This window comes from Vulpes vulpes, chromosome X (genome assembly GCF_048418805.1).
Source record: "Vulpes vulpes isolate BD-2025 chromosome X, VulVul3, whole genome shotgun sequence".
Classification (NCBI taxonomy): domain Eukaryota; kingdom Metazoa; phylum Chordata; class Mammalia; order Carnivora; family Canidae; genus Vulpes; species Vulpes vulpes.
In genome coordinates this window covers 7,694,634-7,714,225 of record NC_132796.1, presented here as the reverse complement: position 1 = coordinate 7,714,225, position 19,592 = coordinate 7,694,634, and the positions used below count along the sequence as shown (strand labels likewise).

Sequence of the window (19,592 nt, the reverse complement as noted above, 5' to 3'; positions counted from 1 at the left end):
TCGTGTGACACTCCTGTGTCCCTCTTGCCACTTAAGCAGTGCCCATATGACTCTTGAATTCCATATGGGAACAAATTCAGAATAGATGCTGGGTCAGAAAACATGTTTTCATACAGAATAGTTCCAAGTCCTTAATTTCTCTTAGTTAAATTACTTGGCAACCAAAATGCAGTTTTTAAACGTTCAGAACGTCAGAAAATTTCTTTCTTGTGTCAAAAAAGAAATCCCTTTTGGGGAAAAGATTTTAAGATAGCTATTGGTTCTAGTTCAGTAGTTCCTCAGCAGAACACGGGGGAGTAATTTTACTGTGGCGTAAGTCTGGGAGATGGGTCCCCTCTTCACAGGATATTTCAGACCAAGCCATGTATTTATTGACATGAACTCTGGACATAATTCAGGTCTGGCACCTTTCTTTTTGCTGAAATAGTATCATGCCACATTTTATTGTTCCTCAGTGCCCATGTGTGTTACTACATGACAGCTGCAAAGGAGCCCTGGAGAGGAATAGTTGATACAACTTTATTTTGCATCGTATTAAATAGCAGTAGAAAAATCAAGTATCAGTTATCACTGTGTAGAACTTCTCAAGGTGAATGTATTGACCACTGTCTGTGAGCGCTGCTCCTGGAATTGGGGGAACCCAGGGGAGTGGGAGTCCCAGCGGGGAGTAGGTGTTTGGTCACACACCTCACACAGGTGTTTGGTCTGCATGCTGAGGGCATTGAGACCCCATCAAAATGCATTAAGACGGGACATCCTAATGGTGTGTTTAAACAGATCATCACACTGTGGTATAAGGCATGAACCTGGGAAGGGGGTAAGACAAGAGTGGTGGGAGGAAGCCTGATACTTGAGGTGGAACCACTTCTGGTGAGGACGAGGCCCAGGATGGGACCAAGGGAGTGAGTGGAGAAGGTGGCACGCAGGAGAAAGTGAGAAGAGAAGACAGTGAAGGAGATGTGAGGACGCAGAATTAGAGGGGCCGTTTCGGTGGACATCCATGCCACCAGGATGATGGTGGCCCCGGGGGGTCTGACCACGAGTCAGTCCGTAACAATAGAGCAAGGAGCATGAGGCAAGAGGAACGGTGCAATAGCGGGTTTCTGCCACACAGAGGGAAGGTGCAGATCTCGAAGTGGCAATAGGGAGCAGAGGATGACATGCCACCTCCTGATCCCACAGCTCACAGGCTGGGAGAGTCCACGGCTGCTGCTAATGAGCACAGCAGGGGAAGCAGTCTCCTTAGTGAACACATACTGCAGATTAGAACATGATACACACTGTCCCAGGCCCCAGAACACTGAGTCTTGGGAAATGTCCATATGGTTTTAAAAGTCTATTATCAACCGTATTAGCCACTATCAACACAGAGTCTCTTGGGTGTTACCCCCCTAAGAGAAGAGCTTTGAACCCACAGATAAGCATGTGTACCCAACATTTTATTTACACATGAGGAGAGTTTTGCCAAATAGACTTGTGATGAGTCCTCAATTTCACAATAACCATGTTTTGAGAAGCAGTAATATTCAAGGGATCCTGCCTAGAATTTTCCAGACTCTAGACACTGCAACTTAGGGCAGAGAGAGGCCTCCTTTCTGAAGCTTATAAGGGTTCTCAAGAGAAAGCAACAAGAAACAAGAGACTACATCAAAACTATCACTGAAATAATAAATAAACTCAGCCAGGAAAGAAAGCCTATTAGGGAAAAATACAAATCTGTTAGCAGGTTGTCTCTTGAGTGAGAATAAAAGGGAAATAAAAATGAGGAAGCATGACTTCATGTATCCCATCTGCTTAATTTGTATTCAGTTATTCCAATTTACAAGGAGAGTGGCAGACTTCAGGTCATTGCAAACGACAGATACCAAAGGAAACCATTTTTCTTCTTTTTTCTAGGGATATTAGAAACTCTGAATGACTTTCCTTACATGGCAAAGCTGGCTAAGAGAGGAGGCAGGAGGCCCCGTCTCCTGTGAAATCCCTGCAGTGGGTGTGCCTGCATGAGCAGACACAGATCCCTCGACATTGTCCCTTCTGTTCCACCCACAGTTTTTGTGTAATCCCTGTAGCTGTCAGCCTTGGCATCTACATGTTTCTAGACTTTCCCTGGGATTTTGGAAGTAAGACTATTTGATTATTCCCATAGATGAGACCATGCTGATTTATGCAGTAAATCCAGGGGTGCACAGCACGTGGTCTGGTATTGTCCTCTTTGGTTTCTAATTTTGCCAGTAGCGGACGTGGCCTTTTATCAATACTGAGTATTGGCTCTTGCTATGCCGTCTACATGGATCACTCAAAAACATGCTTCAATTTTTGCTTGTGTTACCACATGCCACCTAGTTCGTTGATCGAGGATGGTAAGCATCCTATGAAAATATTTTTGAAGTTTTCACTCCCAAGCAGATCGCATGTTTTGCTAGAACCAGAGGTGCAGACTTCTCAAGTGCCATTTCTGGTTTTACCGTAGACTTGACCATTGGCTCAACAATGTTAAAATGTTGCCACGGATCAAGGAGGAAAACCCCTGAGAGTCTCTTTCCACCTGATTTAAGTTAGTTTTTTCTTTCAAAGAGCAAACAACCCTGAGAACTGTGTTCTCTTGATCACCCTGGTTTTATTCATAGGGGTTATAAAAACAAGAGAGAGGCTAGACTCCAATATTGTGTTGCTAGGAGATGTAATTTTGAATCTAAAAGAAATAATGCATTTAATTTAGTTATTAATGCTTTTCAGCATAAATCTAGAATAGCGCCCCCCCCCATGCCTGGCCCCAAAGATCAGCGTGCTTACAATGTATGTGTATACACGTGGACTTACTACAGCGATCCAGGAAGCAACTGTGTGTACATCTCCAAATATAGCGGTAGATTTCTGCATTATGTTCCTTCCCCCAATTTGTCCTCACTAGAGGATTTAACACATCGTACCTCAGGCTGGTTATTTAGTGATGAGAGTCTACTTCTGCATGTGGCCAGCAGAATGGCTTGAGGACCCATCATGAGAGCCCCAGCCCCACCCCAGCAGCCTGTGAGGATGGGAACACAAAGAGGAAAGAGCAGACCTCCCCCGAGCTCTTCCCCTGCCTCGCAGGTCCTCACTCGCATACTGGCTTCTTCTACTGGGAAACCTCAAAGTGTATCCACTTAACTGAACTTCAGTCTTTGCTCCATGCATCTCTCCATTATAGCACCTGCCAGATGCTTGTGTGATTATTTATGTATCTGACTCCCACTCGCCCACCCAGCCCTGACTCTGGACCCTCTAGGAGCACACACTACAGCTTTTTTTTTTTTTTAAGATTTTATTTATTCATGAGAGACACAAAGAGAGAGAGGCAGAGACACAGGCAGAGGGAGAAGCAGGCTCCATGCAGGGAGCCCGACGTGGGACTAGATCCCGGGACTCCAGGATCATGCCCTGGGCTGAAGGTGGCGCTAAACCGCTGAGCCCCCCGGGCTGCCCACACACTACAGCTTTTATAAGCTTTGTGGTCCCCATTGCGTGGTGTGATGTGGTGCGTGGTAGCCGTTCAGTAAGTCCCTGTTGAATAAATGGATGCCCGCAGCCTTCTCACGCCTTGTAAGTTCTGGAGGCTCTTGAGACACATGAATCAAAGACTGACAGTTTGTAAAATTGTGTACTCATGAGGATAAAGCATTGTGTACATTCTATCAAATATGCCACATTTCTCCATAAACTGATTTTCTTTAAAACATACTCGAGATATGTTGGGGGGAAAAATCTAGAGGCCTAGATTTCTAAAAACTTGTGTTGTTTATACATACCAGCCTGTTTGATAGAAAGAGAAACTTTGGCCACTCTGATAAACACAAAAGTCATCTCTGTATTTTTATTGATTCTTCAGACAACGGTCCTTTGGATACGTCTGCCCTTAGGTCTGAAACATGAGCGAGAGCCTTCACTGGTCCAGTCATGTCTGAAAGTGAATGTTTGTGTTTTGCTTCCAGAATTCATCCCACAGGCATTTGGAATGCCCTTATCCCAAGTCATTGCAAATGACCGGGCTTATAAACTCAAGCAGGACTCGCAGAGGGACGAGCAAAAGGACGCATCTGATTTTGTGGCTTCCCTCCTCCCATTTGGAAATAAAAGACAAAACAAAGAACTCTCAAGCAGTAACTCATCTCTCAGCTCCACCTCGGAAACACCAAATGAGTCAACGTCCCCGAATACCCCAGAACCGGCTCCTCGGGCCAGGAGGAGGGTGAGTTGGCCAGTGCTTTCTCTGACACCACTGCTAAAACAACCGAAGCATTACAAGGTTATTCTTTTGAGTCTTTGCTCTTGTGAAAAGTGGAAATGTAGTCCAGGGATCTGTCAACAGCCCCATTCAGGGACAATGTGCACTGGCCATAGGGCACGTGGTGCACCCTCAAAGCCTTTTCCTGACCCCTCTCAAAGCTGTTGGGTTCCCCTCCTTGGCTACCTATGTGCCCCATGATGTCCTAAACATCCTACAGCATCACTGTTGCTCATGCTGTAGTGTGATTTTCTGCTTTACTAGAGACTTGCCTTGAGACTGTGAGGCTTGAGGACAGGGTCAGGTGGTTTTGTTACTCTCCTCATCTCTAGTCCAGGAACCACCCCTGGCCCCCCAGTGACCTGGCCACCAGTCTTCACAAGCAATAGGATTTTTTAAATCAATGGAACCTTTTTTTTTTTTTTCATAAGAAACCTACATATGAGAGAGGGAGAGAGAGAGAGAGAGAGGGAGGGAGAACATGGAAGGAAGGAAGGAAGGAAGGAAGGAAGGAAGGAAGAAAGAAAGAAAGAAAGAAAGAAAGAAAGAAAGAAAGAAAGAAAGAAAGAGAAAAGGCACATATATCCTCCTTCAAATCCACGCCGTAACAACATGGTGCCATGTGTTAAGGGAGCGCTATGCTCTAGGCACTGTGTTGTCATTTCATGTGTCAAATTTCATGTTTCAATCCAGGAAGGCTGACTTTTCAGGCAGTGTGGCGGGCGATGGGCTGAGTCAGTTGATGAGCACCTCTAAAGCTTCCTAGGCCTCTGGGAGATCTCCTTTCCTCCTCTTGCCTGGAGATCCCCTACATCTTTGCCGCCTCCAGCCGCTCACTACTGCCCTGGTCAAAACCCCAAACACTTCCCACTTAAAAGCCACATTCGAGACCTCTCCAAGCCCAAGGGGTGCCGGAGCCACTGTTGTCTTTCAAGGCTTCACCATGTTTAAAAATGAAGAAATGCCAACTTTACAGGATATTTAAATGTACATGAGGGAAGTGCTCTTCCAGTCTCATCATTGTCTCTCAGACCGCGTGTCAGATGGCAGTAACACCCGAACCCCACATGTGAGCTTTCTGGGGATCTGGGACCCAGGCAACAGGCCTCCCAAATGCCCTCTCTTCCCTCCAGGCCTTGTCAGGGTACCAGCAGCGAACTCCTTCCTCTGTGCTTCATCAGCAGGGGGGGCGGGGGGAGCTATGCAGACAGGGCTGGAGCCCTGCTCCCCTGCACCCCACCCCTGCCAAAGGCTTTCTCTGATGACTGGAAGCACCCACCCATGCAGGCGACAGGCTGCAAGTGCCAAGACATTTAACGTCACCTCCCTGCCCTTAGCAGGAGTCCCCCGTGATCAAGGACTCTTGAGGCTTGTGGTATAAACAGCCTGGTGCACTCACTACTGAGCATGGTTAGCTCTGAGCTGCTTGACCTACACTGTCTCTCAGAGGTCCCCAGGGCACTTGGGCATGAGCTGCCCATGGGCTTGTCACAGGCTTGGCTCCCTCCCTTTCTCATATTCCCCCCCCATACACACACACACACACACACACACACACACACACACACATGCATACACACAGTTCTCTGTGCCATGTCTGGGAGGAAAGCAAACAGACTGTTCCATGGAATCCAATTTTAAAAATCTGCCTCCTAGAGTCATAGTTGAGAGTTTGGGGTTTTATTCACAAGGCTTCTCTGACTTTACCTCGTTCATCGACAATGCGACTTTTTTTTTCTTGTTTCAAGAAATGGAGGTGGTTGGGTCAAAATATTATAACTCTCTGTCTGCCCTCTCTTGTCTTCCATTTAGCAAATGTTGTCCATTGAAATTGCAACGACCACTGCCTTACCCCATTGTAGGAGTTTCCTGACTCTTTCAAGAGGTGTTGGCTGTTTTCCTTTTAACGTGCACACAGCATGACTGAATCAAGAGGCATTATTTCAAGGGTGACACTCAGGCATAGGCAAAAGCATTATTGGCTAGCATGTGAGGGAACTTCTGGTTTTCTCCATCCATGCACTTTGTTGACGTCTGTGTATGATTTGCAGGGCGCGATGTCAGTGGATTCTATCACAGATCTTGATGACAATCAGTCTCGCCTGCTAGAAGCTTTACAACTCTCCTTGCCGGCCGAGGCTCAGAGTAAAAAAGAAAAAGCCAGAGATAAGAAGCTCAGTCTGAATCCTATTTACAGACAGGTCCCCAGGCTGGTGGACAGCTGCTGTCAGCATCTAGAAAAACATGGTAAGCAGACTTGTCTGTCGGCGATCGAGTATGAGAGACTTTCATTTATTCAAGCTGCGTGGATTTAAGCACCCAAGTTCAATGCCTTGTTTATTGGCTCAGTCTCTGGGCTAAAATCTCCTTTGCAAAAGGAAAGGTTACAGATCTGAGTGTTTGCTTAAGAGAGCCCTGGGCGAAACCAGATTGTGGGGGACAAACGTCAACTTGATGGTGTTCAGGCCATCCAGCAGCCAGGGATCCTCAGAAGTGAGCCTGGAGGCCACCATGTGTGGGGTTGGGTCTGTCCCCAAGCCCGCCTTCAAACGGAGACCAGTCACTTTTGTCTTTTTTAGGCATCAAGGTTACTAGCAAGGCTTCCTGTAAAAAATAAGAGTCCAGCTTCTTTAAAAAAAAAAAAAAAAAAAGGATTGGCAAACCATTTCTTAAGTGAATAGAAAATACAGGGTTTTTGACAACAGCTTTCTATATTGTTATTTGCATTCTTGTGGAAAGATGTTCACTTCAAACTTCTTCAGAATGACCCTTTTGGCAACTCTATTCCAGTTAACATGTTGACTTAAAAATATACTTCTTTAAAATTTTTTCTGAAAATGTAGGCTTTTGGCTCATCAGACTGCCATTTCCACAATCCGACTGTTTCCTATAGTGTAGCATGCATTTTATGGACATGAAAAATTTCATTGCTTCTTTACTAGAAAAGAATATGCTCATTGTGATAAAGAGGAAAAGCAACAGAAAAGCAAAGAAAATTCTGAGGCTATCGTGGAGACATAACTACTGTTAGCTAGCATTCTCATCTAATTTTTTCTAGCAAAAGTGGGACTTTGTAAAAAAAAATACTAAGGAGATATCTAAATATCTTAATCACTAGATAACATATGGATGACTTAATAAAATTAATATGCACTGAAACTTTACTTGTCTATACAAAAATCTGCTTGAAGACTTATTCAGAGAGAGAGAGAGAGAGAGAGTGCATGAGCCAGGGGAGGGGGACAGGTGAGGGAGAGAAACCCAAGCAGACTCCTCTCTGAGCGAGGAGCCCGATGCAAGACTCAGTTTCACGACCCTGAGAGCATGACCTGAGCCAAAACCAAGAGCCAGATGCTTAACCACCTGAGCCACCCAGGTGCCCCTCTCTACAAAATTTTTATATGTACCTGTGTGTATGTGTTTATCTATCTGTCTCTTCTCCTGGGAAGGCACACTGGATGTCAAGGAAAACGTCTCAGTCATTTCAAAGTCCCAGCACCTAGTATCATGATTAATACTATGTCGGTACTCAATAAATACTACTTGCACAGAAGTATTTTTTAAAGTAGCAACTAAAGGGTTCAGTACTGCAAATATGTAAATTCAGCCTGAATGTCACTGTGAGGTAGAAAAAGAGACTCATACTTTTATAATTATAGTTTTTCCCTATAAAGAATGTAGAGGGTGAACTGTAAGCAGTTTAAAAAGTCCTTAGTGAGAAACTTCTACTCCAGTCCTGCAAAAATCCAGTGCCAAGCTGAGTAACTGCTTATGTGAAAGAAAACTTGGTATATCTTTCTATTTTCTTTTTGAAAATGAATGCTCACGAATTATAACTTATAAAATAGCATTTCCTTTAAGCTTACTAAAAACTGGACAGTTCTTTCTTTTTTGGAATGGTTAACCTGCAGTGTAGAGCCGAAAAGAAAGAAGATTATCCTGGGTCTTTCAAGGACCTGATTCTGTTGCTGGTTGCCATGGCGCTTAGCTCCAGACAAATACAAGACGTATTCAAATACAAATAGATATTAATCTTGGTCACTTGAAACCAATGAAAAAAGGGCAAACCTTAAAAAACAATTCTTTCATAAGACTTTATTTGCCCGTTTGGGAAATGGGTAGGAGAGAGTTTGATTCACTTTAGCCTCATAAACGTTTGTCAAAGATCTTTTCATTCCCTCCATAATTGGTCTTGGACAGTTATCTTGACTCCATCTGCATCTGTGTACACCACCCTTCCCCACTTACATTTCACCCAGATGCTTTCTGTACTATTAGCTCAAAATTTCTTAAGCATCCTCAATTTCCCAGAAGCACAAATTAAAACAAAAACAAAAAAACACTACCACCACCACTACCACCACCACCAAAACCAGACAATATACTGAAGACTCAAGCCCTATTATGTTTCTGGGATTTCAGCTGATGTTGGGGTGGGGCGTCCTGCTTATCCTGCCTGCCCTCTTTACTTGAATTCCCTGAGCCTCACATCCAGGTGCTCTGGGGTCAAGTTTCCGTTCCAGTTTCTGATGAATAGGAGAGAAAGGTGATCGCGTCGATTTCTGGGACAAGCCACAGCCAAGTCACGTTCCTCTGCCAGATTGATGCCTTTTTTCATGTATTCCTGCCTTTATCGGTGACTGTCTTAAGTAGTCAAGGTTACTAAATGCCTAGATTGTATCTCCTCTTAGAGGAAAGTCACCATGTAGCTGATGTCAGAGAATGGCATCGGCTGTCTGAGGCCTGCCAGTTGCTCCACCTGGAAACAAACCAGTAAACAAAGAGATATTTTAAAATATCTAATATCTAATCAGTTGAGATACATAGGAATGATAGCACTTGATCACTGACTCATTTTTCCAATTACAGCCATTTTTGCTGAGCGAAAAAGTACTACCATTGAGGAAATAATGTCATAGAAATGGGCATTTCTGGGGACGCCTGGGGGGCTCTGCGGTTGAGTGTCTGCCTTCAGCTCAGGTCGTGATCCCAGGTCCTGGGATCAAGTCATGCATCGAGCCCCCCTCGGGGAGCCCACTTCTCCCTCTGCCTATGTCTCTGCCTCTCTCTGTATGTCTCTGGAGAATAAATAAATAAAAATAAAATCCTTAAAAAAAAAAGAAAGAAATGGGCATTTCTGAAGAGCCTAGAGGGACTCAGCTCAATGAATAATCTCGCCTGTGTAGAGAGTGCTCTTATGATATTTCACTTCTGTAGAAAATTCAACTATTCAGAAACCATCAGCAAATAAGAAAATAAATGCAGCCAAAATTAAAATTGCTAATACCTTTAAAATTATATTAAAATTTTCTATGTCATGCAAAGGAGACTCATTCAATTCAGTCATGATCTGTTTCTCACCACATAATAGATGCCAGATATGCCTCTAAGTGCTTTGTATGCATTAATTAATTGAATCATTGCATAACTTTTCAGGTGGATGCTCATTATGCTCCTTTTGCAGGTGAAAAAGTATAATTCTGGAGTGATTCTAAATAGCTTGTCTTGTTTGCAAGCTCCCAGAGAGGTAGAAGCAATAGATTAGACTGAGGGTTGGGGTTGGCCCCACTTATGAGGCAGACAAACTGAGAGCAGTAACAAGGAAGGTACAGAGGTCTTTGGAAAATAGACGCAGAGCAAAATCCCACCCAAGGGCAAAACACCAGTATGTGATTATGCAAATCAGCAATAATTAGCCTCCTGCCATGATTCTCTCAAATTATTTTGCAAGTTCAAGACACCATTTATAAGATACAGAACTGATAAATGGGATTTATGCATTTATAATTATATTTATAAATGGTTTGTAATTATAGATGCTATCTTTCCCAGCTGAAAAGCCCTGGAAAACCAAACAAAAGGGGCTTGTACTTAATACATAATGGGGCAAGACCATAACATAAATATACAAAAAAGATATCTATCTCCTATTTCCTAGGTGAGAGCAATAGTCAGTTACGTACTCTAACAATAAAATAATTCATTCATATTAATATCAAAAATATACCCAGAATATCTGTAAAAAGAAGCAAGAACATTCTGCGAAGTTCTACCAAGAGATCTAAACCATGATTTAAACAAACTAAGATGTTTACTTTGTTTCTCGATGGAAAGAAATAATGTCATAAAGGTCGTAATTCTTTCCGATTTCATTATGTGTTGTACTAGTCCGAACTATTTCAGTGGCAAGAGAGAGGAACCCAGATAAAACTAGATTAAGCAAAGCACACCCACCCCAAAATCTTATTTACATGCTGGACGTCTCAGTGTTATATCTAGATTCAGGCACAGCTGGATCCAGGATTCAAATGATGCCAGGAGCCCATGAGTCTGTTTGCTGGCTTTACTCTCAGCACAGCTCTCTTCCCGTGGCTAGAAAATGTCCATTGGCAACTCTAAACCAGCATCGCCCTCATAGCGGACTATCCCAAGTGAAGAGAAAATGAGCCACCAATGAAAAAATAAATGTAGATGATGATCATCAGTGGCGGTAATTAATGGCTTACATAGGAAGAGGAGGGCCGTTCAGACATTCTGTGCCCCCTGAAGGAAACAAGTACATAATACTCCTTAGGAAGCATTCTTGGCCCCCCCCCAAATCAAACCTGAATCAAAGAAAACTCTGGGTCAACTATGTAAAAAGAAAAATGACACACACACACACACACACACACACACACACCTGGAGGAAAGGCTGGATAGAAATCAATATTAAGAGTGGTTATTTCTGCATCAGGTATTTTAAAGAGTATATTATGCTTTACAATTTTCTGCATCTTACAGATTTTCTTTAATAAGTGCTTGTTTTAATTAGAATTAGCAAAAACAAGATATGTCTATTTTTAACATTGATAAGGAGCTAAGAATTCAGATACAATGCAGGTTTAGTTATTTTGAATAATAAAGAAAATATTACTTTTTTCATATGGAGAAGATGTGGAAATACAAATATCACATGAAAAGGTTTTCATCAGGAACGTTTACCATGCCCTGGCCCTGGCTCCTAGAGGGCTAAGCTTCAGATGAAAAAGCAGTGGTGCTTTTCGTGCGCTGCTGCGCTGTTACTGTTCTGCATGTTGCGGCTTGGTGCTGACGTTCTTTTCTACGTCTGTGGCGATCTCCTCCAGTTTCAAGGCATGAAACAGGACTGTTGATTTTGTTTGCTTCTTTGCAGGCCTCCAGACGGTGGGGATATTCCGAGTTGGAAGCTCAAAAAAGAGAGTGAGACAAGTAAGTGAAAAGTGAACGCTATCATGCACATTTCGCTTGACTTTCTTTTTTTTTTATAATAAATTTATTTTTTACTGGTGTTCAATTTACCAACATACAGAATAACACCCAGTGCTCATCCCGTCAAGTGCCCCCCTCAGTGCCCGTCACCCATTCACCCTCACCCACCCGCCCTCCTCCCCTTCCACCACCCCTAGTTCGTTTCCCAGAGTTAGGAGACTTTATGTTCTGTCTCCCTTTCTGATATTTCCCACACATTTCTTCTCCCTTCCCTTCTATTCCCTTTCACTATTATTTATATTCCCCAAATGAATGAGAACATATAATGTTTGTCCTTCTCCGATTGACTTACTTCACTCAGCATAATACCCTCCAGTTCCATCCACGTCGAAGCAAATGGTGGGTATTTGTCGTTTCTAATGGCTGAGGAATATTCCATTGTATCCATAGACCACATCTTCTTTATCCATTCATCTTTCGATGGACACCGAGGCTCCTTCCACAGTTTGGCTATTGTGGACATTGCTGCTAGAAACATCGGGGTGCAGGTGTCCCGGTGTTTCACCTCATCTGTATCTTTGGGGTAAATCCCCAACAGTGCAATTGCTGGGTCATAGGGCAGATCTATTTTTAACTCTTTGAGGAACCTCCACACAGTTTTCCAGAGTGGCTGCACCAGTTCCCATTCCCACCAACAGTGCAGGAGGGTTCCCTCCCCTTTCTCCACATCCTCTCCAACAGTTGTGGTTTCCTGCCTTGTTAATTTTCCCCGTTCTCACTGGTGTGAGGTGGGATCTCATGGTGGTTTTGATTTGTATTTCCCTGATGGCAAGGGATGCGGAGCATTTTCTCATGTGCATGTTGGCCATGTCCATGTCTTCCTCTGTGAGATTTCTCTTCATGTCTTTTGCCCATTTCATGATTGGATTGTTTGTTTCTTTGCTGTTGAGTTTAATAAGTTCTTTATAGATCTTGGAAACTAGCCCTTTATCTGATACGTCATTTGCAAATATCTTCTCCCATTCTGTAGGTTGTCTTTGAGTTTTGTTGACTGTATCCTTTGCTGTGCAGAAGCTTCTTATCTTGATGAAGTCCCAATAGTTCATTTTTGCTTTTGTTTCTTTTGTCTTCATGGATGTATCTTGCAAGAAGTTACTGTGGCTGAGTTCAAAAAGGGTGTTGCCTGTGTTCTCCTCTAGGATTTTGATTGAATCCTGTCTCACATTTAGATCTTTCATCCATTTTGAGTTTATCTTTGTGTATGGTGAAAGAGAGTGGTCCAGTTTCATTCTTCTGCATGTGGATGTCCAATGTTCCCAGCACCATCTATTGAAGAGACTGTCTTTCTTCCAGTGGATAGTCTTTCCTCCTTTATCGAATATTAGTTGACCATAAAGTTGAGGGTCCACTTCTGGGTTCTCTATTCTGTTCCATTGATCCATGTGTCTGTTTTTGTGCCAGTACCACACTGTCTTGATGACCACAGCTTTGTAGTACTACCTGAAATCTGGCATTGTGATGCCCCCATATATGGTTTTCTTTTTTAAAATTCCCCTGGCTATTCGGGGTCTTTTCTGATTCCACACAAATCTTAAAATAATTTGTTCTAGCTCTCTGAAGAAAGTCCATGGTATTTTGATAGGGATTGCATTAAACGTGTAAATTGCCCTGGATAACATTGACATTTTCACAATATTAATTCTGCCAATCCATGAGCATGGAATATTTTTCCATCTCTTTGTGTCTTCCTCAATTTCTTTCAGAAGTGTTCTATAGTTTTTAGGGTATAGATCCTTTACCTCTTTGGTTAGGTTTATTCCTAGGTATCTTATGCTTTTGGGTGCAATTGTAAATGGGATTGACTCCTTAATTTCTCTTTCTTCAGTCTCATTGTTAGTGTATAGAAATGCCACTGATTTCTGGGCATTGATTTTGTATCCTGCCATGCTACCAAATTGCTGTATGAGTTCTAGCAATCTTGGGGTGGAGGCTTTTGGGTTTTCTATGTAGAGTATCATGTCATTGGCGAAGAGGGAGAGTTTGACTTCTTCTTTGCCAATTTGAATGCCTTTAATGTCTTTTTGTTGTCTGATTGCTGAGGCGAGGACTTCCAGTACTATGTTGAACAGCAGTGGTGAGAGTGGACATCCCTGTCTTGTTCCTGATCTTAGGGGAAAGGCTCCCAGTGCTTCCCCATTGAGAATGATACTTGCTGTGGGCTTTTCGTAGATGGCTTTTAAGATGTTGAGGCATGTTCCCTCTATCCCTACACTCTGAGGCGTTTTGATCAGGAATGGATGCTGTATTTTGTCAAATGCTTTCTCTGCATCTAATGAGAGGATCAGATGGTTCTTGGTTTTTCTCTTGCTGATATGATGAATCACATTGATGGTTTTACGAGTGTTGAACCAGCCTTGTGTCCCGGGGATAAATCCTACTTGGTCATGGTCGCTTGACTTTCAATTCAGTGACCTCATGCACGGTTCAAGCTTCTGCAAATTCATTTCTGAGTAGCTCTTCTGTATCCTCCCGCCAATTACAGTATAACTGAGTCAGTCCCAAGAGGTGAAAGGCAGCTACTCAGAAGCTCAGAGAGGTCGTGATAGAGTTAGGATCAAACACTTGAAAGCAAAACATTTGGATGTGTCCTTCGCAGGTAAAGACCTCTTATTGCAACTGTAAAAGCAGGAGATTCAGTAATCAGTAAAGGATAATATGTAGAAAGCAATTGTCTAGCACTTGTTTTTACTAAAATGCGATGTGAAGGAGGCCATTAACATTCCCTTCATATAAGATGCTCTGTTTATAGTTTTGCTTTCTCAAAAAGAAATCATCGTTATCATATTTCTGAGGAACCACTGACCCACTGACCCCCAACTCATTTTTCATGTGGGGACCATGCTCCTTGGTCTCCTTCAGCGCCGTGCAACATTCTTGAGACAGAAGTTTGATACTAGACCTTCGGGAATCTGTCCCCGTGACCGGGCAGGCATCTGTGTTCACGAGGGCATCTTCACAAAAGGCAAACCACCCTTTCTTTGGCTAAAGGAAAATTAAAACATTATGCTTCCTCTGTTGGGTTCCAACAGAAAGAAGCAAGGAACTCAGCAACTCAAAAAAATGAAGCCCAATGAAAATAATTTCTAGCCGATGAAGCTGAAGATATGTTTGTTCGTATTATTGAAACTAATGGAAATAAATACTTTCCAATACTTCTTTTTTCGTCGAGATAAAAGGGGCTTCCAAAAGGAGTACTTTTTCTGTTTATTTGGTGGGTCCTCTTTATTTCCAATAGTCACATAAGAGACTACTGAGCAACATTTAACATTTCGCAACAGGGCTCGCAAGGAGGAAAATAGCATGATAATAACATTTTGGGGCCCTCTCGCCTGAGCAGAGCTGCAGACTATTTTCAAAACATTATCTTATTGACTCCACCCACCAGCTGTGAGAGTGGCCCCTTCACCCACTTCTTTGTAGGCTTAGAGAAATTAAGAGACTTAATTCAAGACCGCACACTTCGCCCCTTGTCTAATTCAAGATCAGTGTTAAATTCAAGATCACACAATTTAGATTAAGCTTCTTTCCACGGTCCATTCTTTCCTCATGTGTGTGCTCAGGACAGAAACGTGGCGTGTTTGAATGATCACGAATGATGGGAGTGGTGCCAAGTGAAGACTTTTTGGTTCTGGCTGCCCGCTGCACACTAATGATGAGTTGCCTGGAATCCGTGGGCAGTTCAGGACAGTAATGGGCATTCTCATCAGGTGGAGAGGTGGCCGGTGTCAGAAATTATTCCTTAGTTATGTCTGGATCCACCGAAGGGAAAACCTTTGCATAGAGATTTATTGAAGGATTATCGAATCAAAATACAATGTGTGGTTATTGAGACTTAGACTTCCGGTGTGCAGTATGCTCTCGCTCACCGTTTTATCTCGAACATCACTTCTCAGCACCCTACAGTTTTTATTCAGGACAGTTGTCACAATATTAACAGCTAATTAATCATTTGTGGGATTACCAGGTGCTCACCAGTCTCTCTATTAGGCTGAGAGCTGGGGGAGGGTAGGACGTTGTCTCCTTATTCCCTGGTGTACTTTGAGAGCCTTTACCTTGGCTTGGTAGACAGGAAGCTGAATGAATGGATGAGTGAGCGACTGAATCAATGAACTCTTGTAGAAGCTTATTGCATAGAGGAGATTCGTGAACTCACAGAATTATTTCTACAGCAGAAAACAATACATAGGAGAAGTTGAGCTGTCACTCGCAGACATAAGCTGTAGAGTTAGGACTCCCTTCCTCTCATTGTTGTTTTCTTGTTTTCATAAATGACCTCCTGTAATGATTAAGGCAGGGAATCCTTTTGGGAATTGCTAATAAGACTATTTTGACAAATCTCAGACAGCTTTTATTTAGTAATTGTCATCTTTTGAGACTTAGTCACAAATGACTTGTCAGGGTTTTTTTTTTAAGGATTTTATTTATTTATTCATGAGAGACACAGAGAGAGAGGCAGAGACACAGGGAGAGGGAGAAGCAGGCTCCCCGCGGGGAACCCAATGTGGGACTCAATCCCGGACCTGGGGATCACGCCCCGAGCCAAAGGCAGATGCTCAACCGCTGAGCCACCCAGGCGTCCCCTTGTCAGGGTTTTTAATTTCATAATTTGCAGGGGAAAAATTTTGCTTTCTTGCTGAGTATTTCTGTAAAATGTCAAAATTCCAACCTGGTAGGATCGCTGACATGCAAAACTGCTGTATGATAGATTAATTCCTCCCTCCCACATTTACTGCTGACCCCTTAGCTCTTCCTCCCAACCTTCTGGATGTCATTATCAAGCTCTCTCCTTGCATCATTAACAGGAAACTTACAGATATAGTTATTTAATAGTGTGTGTGTATATATATATATATATTTTTTTTTTTTTCATGGCTGGGTTGCATAGGCTCTGTAGATCATGGTGACATGTCCTTTTCTTCTCCTTTTTGGTGTCTGTGTAAGCTCAACACTAGATACTGCATGTCACGGCACTTTGTTGGCTGGGTGCTGTACATTGAGGTGTGATGTTATAAACCATTATTAAACCATTATTTTTCCAGTTACGCGAGGAATTTGACCGTGGGGTCGATGTGTCTCTGGAGGAAGAGCACAGCGTTCATGATGTGGCTGCCTTGCTGAAGGAGTTCCTGAGGGACATGCCGGACCCCCTTCTCACCAGGGAGCTATACACAGCCTTCATCAATACTCTCTGTGCGTAATACAGCCATTAGTGGGAATGTTCCCTGGATTACTGGGATGCCTGACTCACTCATCGAACCTTGTGCATGTGTTTCCTAATAACTTAAAAAAAAAAAGATTTTATTTATCTGTTTGACAGAGCGAACAAGGGGGAGCATTAGCAGGGATAGTGGCAGGCAGAGGGCGAGGGAGAAGCAGGCTCCCCGCTCAGCAGAGAGCCCAACATGAAGCTCGATCCCAGGACCCCGGGGTCATGATCTGAGCTGAAGGCAGGTGCCCAACCAGCTGAGCTCCCCAGGCGCCCCTTTCCCAATAACTTTTTTTGTTGTTGTTCTCTTATTTATTGGTCTCTCGTGAGTGGGCTATTTGGGGGAATTTTCTGAGATTTACCATGGGGAGAATTAGCGAGAAGACAGTTGAAATAAATAAGAATTCGAGATGCTTTCAAATGACCCTCGCCCAGTAAAGAGTGCTATAAATTGATGCTTTGGCATAATGGCAGGAGTTTGCATTCAGTCCGTGCCTAAAAATGAGTTTGCATTTCTGGTACGAGGACGGAGGGAAAGACAGGAACCCAGAGTGAGAAGGGGGGCAGGCAACCTTCCAGGGAAAGCAGGACGGCAGAGGCCGGGGCCAGGACTTCCAGTGTGGCTGCTCCAGGGCTGTGGACACAGACCCCACGGAGGAGAGAAGGAGGATGAGGGGGAGGAGGAACAGGCCAGGGCTGTGGCAGTCTCCGTATATTTCTTTCTCCGATGCCACACTTGAGACAGGATCACGAAAGAGAGCAAAGACGCTGTCACTGTGCTGTGTCTTTGGTCATCACCAACAAAACGTCGATTCCTGCGTATTGCTCAACAGAAGAGGGCCTCAAATCTGCTATAAACTCAACTTTTTCGAATGTTCCCCAATTCCCAGTCATTGTTAGTAAATATTTACCGACAATGAAGGACCGTGACCCACAAAGTAAATGATGAGTAATGCCAGGGAAGGGAGGGAGAAGAAAGTAAGGGGAACTAAGCCACCTTTCTACCCGGGATGATCATCTCACTCTAGATGTTACATTTCCCCAGGTCTTCTTGATCTTTCTGTCCTCCGCAGGACTGTGTGCTAGACTGCCAAGCCGATGGGAGGATGGGTGGCGTGGCATGTGACTCACCTGGCTAGTAATCCCTTCTGAAAGCGGTTACCAGGGGCCCCTTCTCGGAAGCTGAGTGGTGGTACCTGACTCAGGATGCCTCCTTTTGCCTTTCTTAGTGTTGGAGCCCGAGGAACAGCTGGGCACCCTGCAGCTCCTCATCTACCTTCTACCTCCCTGTAACTGCGACACGCTCCACCGTCTCCTGCAGTTCCTCTCTATGGTGGCCAGGCATGCCAACGACAACGTCAGCAAAGATGGGCAAGAGGTATGATGCACCCCCACTGCGGCCCTACATGCTGCGACTCCTCTTGCTTCCAGTGGTGAAAGGGTGGGCCATCAGCCTGATTGGCTGTTTTGCCTGGAGGAAATGACACCTGCCCTTTCCCAACCCAGCTGATGACGTAGAACGAGAACTAGTGCAGGCTTTACTCTGGAGGGACAGTTCCTTTTTTTTTTTTTTTTATCTTTTTTTTTTTTTAAGATTTTATTTATTTATTCATGATAGACATAGAGAGAGAGAAGCAGAGACACAGGCAGAGGGAGAAGCAGGCTCCATGCACCGGGAGCCTGATGTGGGATTCGATCACGGGTCTCCAGGATCGCACCCTGGGCCAAAGGCAGGCGCCAAACCACTGCGCCACCCAGGGATCCCTAAGAGCACGTAGGCCATTAACATCCTGTGTTCTAAGAATGCTTCTAAACGGTGCTCTCCTTTTCATGATGGTGCCTCATGCAAGACCTTGACTTTCCATTTGTGGGAAGAAGATGAGCAGTGAGCTATAGAGGTGTTTACAGCCATGGAGAAACGGAGTAATGGGGATGGGGGGAAGGCTGTCCTTGTAATTAATTTGATCTGCTTCCGTAATTTGGAGCGCAAATGTGATGTCACCTCATTATTCTTCCAGTTTGTTCCTCAAGATCCCATCTGCCCTGTAGCTAGAAGTCTAGTGTCCTCCTTTTCCTCAAGATGCCATCTGCCCTGTAGCTAGAAGTCTAGTGTCCTCCTTTTGAGAGGTCCTTTCTCTCCTTATGCCCTTTTCCTCAAATAGACTGGCTTAATGCCACGGAGAGTCAGTCTTGCTTCCAAATTCGGTGGAGAAGGAACTAGAAGGTCTGATCTGCTCTCACCATGCATCTCGATGCCACAGGCTGTCAGCTGCTGGACAGATTCTGTGCACAGTCCCATGGGTCCTTCTGGGTTGTTTCCATTGAATCTGGTCCCCATTCAGGCCCTAGTGTGACCCCCTTCCCTGTCCATTTGAGGTCCTAGGCTCTGGTTCTCTTAGGTCACCACACATATGCTTCAGGATGTTTTTTGGTTCCACCCTTGGACAAGGGAGACTCTGGCCTCAATTTTAGGTGACCACTTAGGAAGCAACCTATGTAATCTTCACCTTAACAAGAGATCTGTTTCCCTTTTTGGTACCATGCAGTCAAATTTCTCCTTGACCTTGGATTCCCAGGGTGATCTCAGACCCTTTACTATGCTAACATGCATTGCAAGTCAAACACAAAGAGGCCAGAGGCATTCCAAACTTACCTCACCCCCAGAAACTTTTCTTTTAAATCCTTGTTAAGTAGAACTCCGTTCTATTGTGGATTCAGTTCTGTATTTATCAATTTTCCTTCCTAAAAATCATGGTCAATTGTTTTGTTTTGTTTTTTTTTTTTTCACTTTGATCCAGAAAGGCAATTCTGCATTTCTTATCATCGCCCTCG

At 43.8% G+C, this 19,592-nt stretch overlaps 1 protein-coding gene across 3 annotated transcripts in view; it reads left to right on the top strand.

Moving 5' to 3' along the window:
- ARHGAP6 (Rho GTPase activating protein 6) overlaps positions 1-19,592 on the top strand; it is a 480,227-nt gene that overhangs the window by 422,493 nt on the left and 38,142 nt on the right. For all 3 annotated transcript variants that reach the window (XM_072744663.1, XM_026015284.2, XM_026015285.2), the window contains exons 4-8: positions 3,972-4,228; positions 6,316-6,511; positions 11,439-11,494; positions 16,594-16,744; positions 17,990-18,138. In XM_072744663.1, the coding sequence (XP_072600764.1) occupies positions 3,972-4,228; positions 6,316-6,511; positions 11,439-11,494; positions 16,594-16,744; positions 17,990-18,138 (809 nt within the window). The remainder of the gene's footprint in view (positions 1-3,971; positions 4,229-6,315; positions 6,512-11,438; positions 11,495-16,593; positions 16,745-17,989; positions 18,139-19,592) is intronic.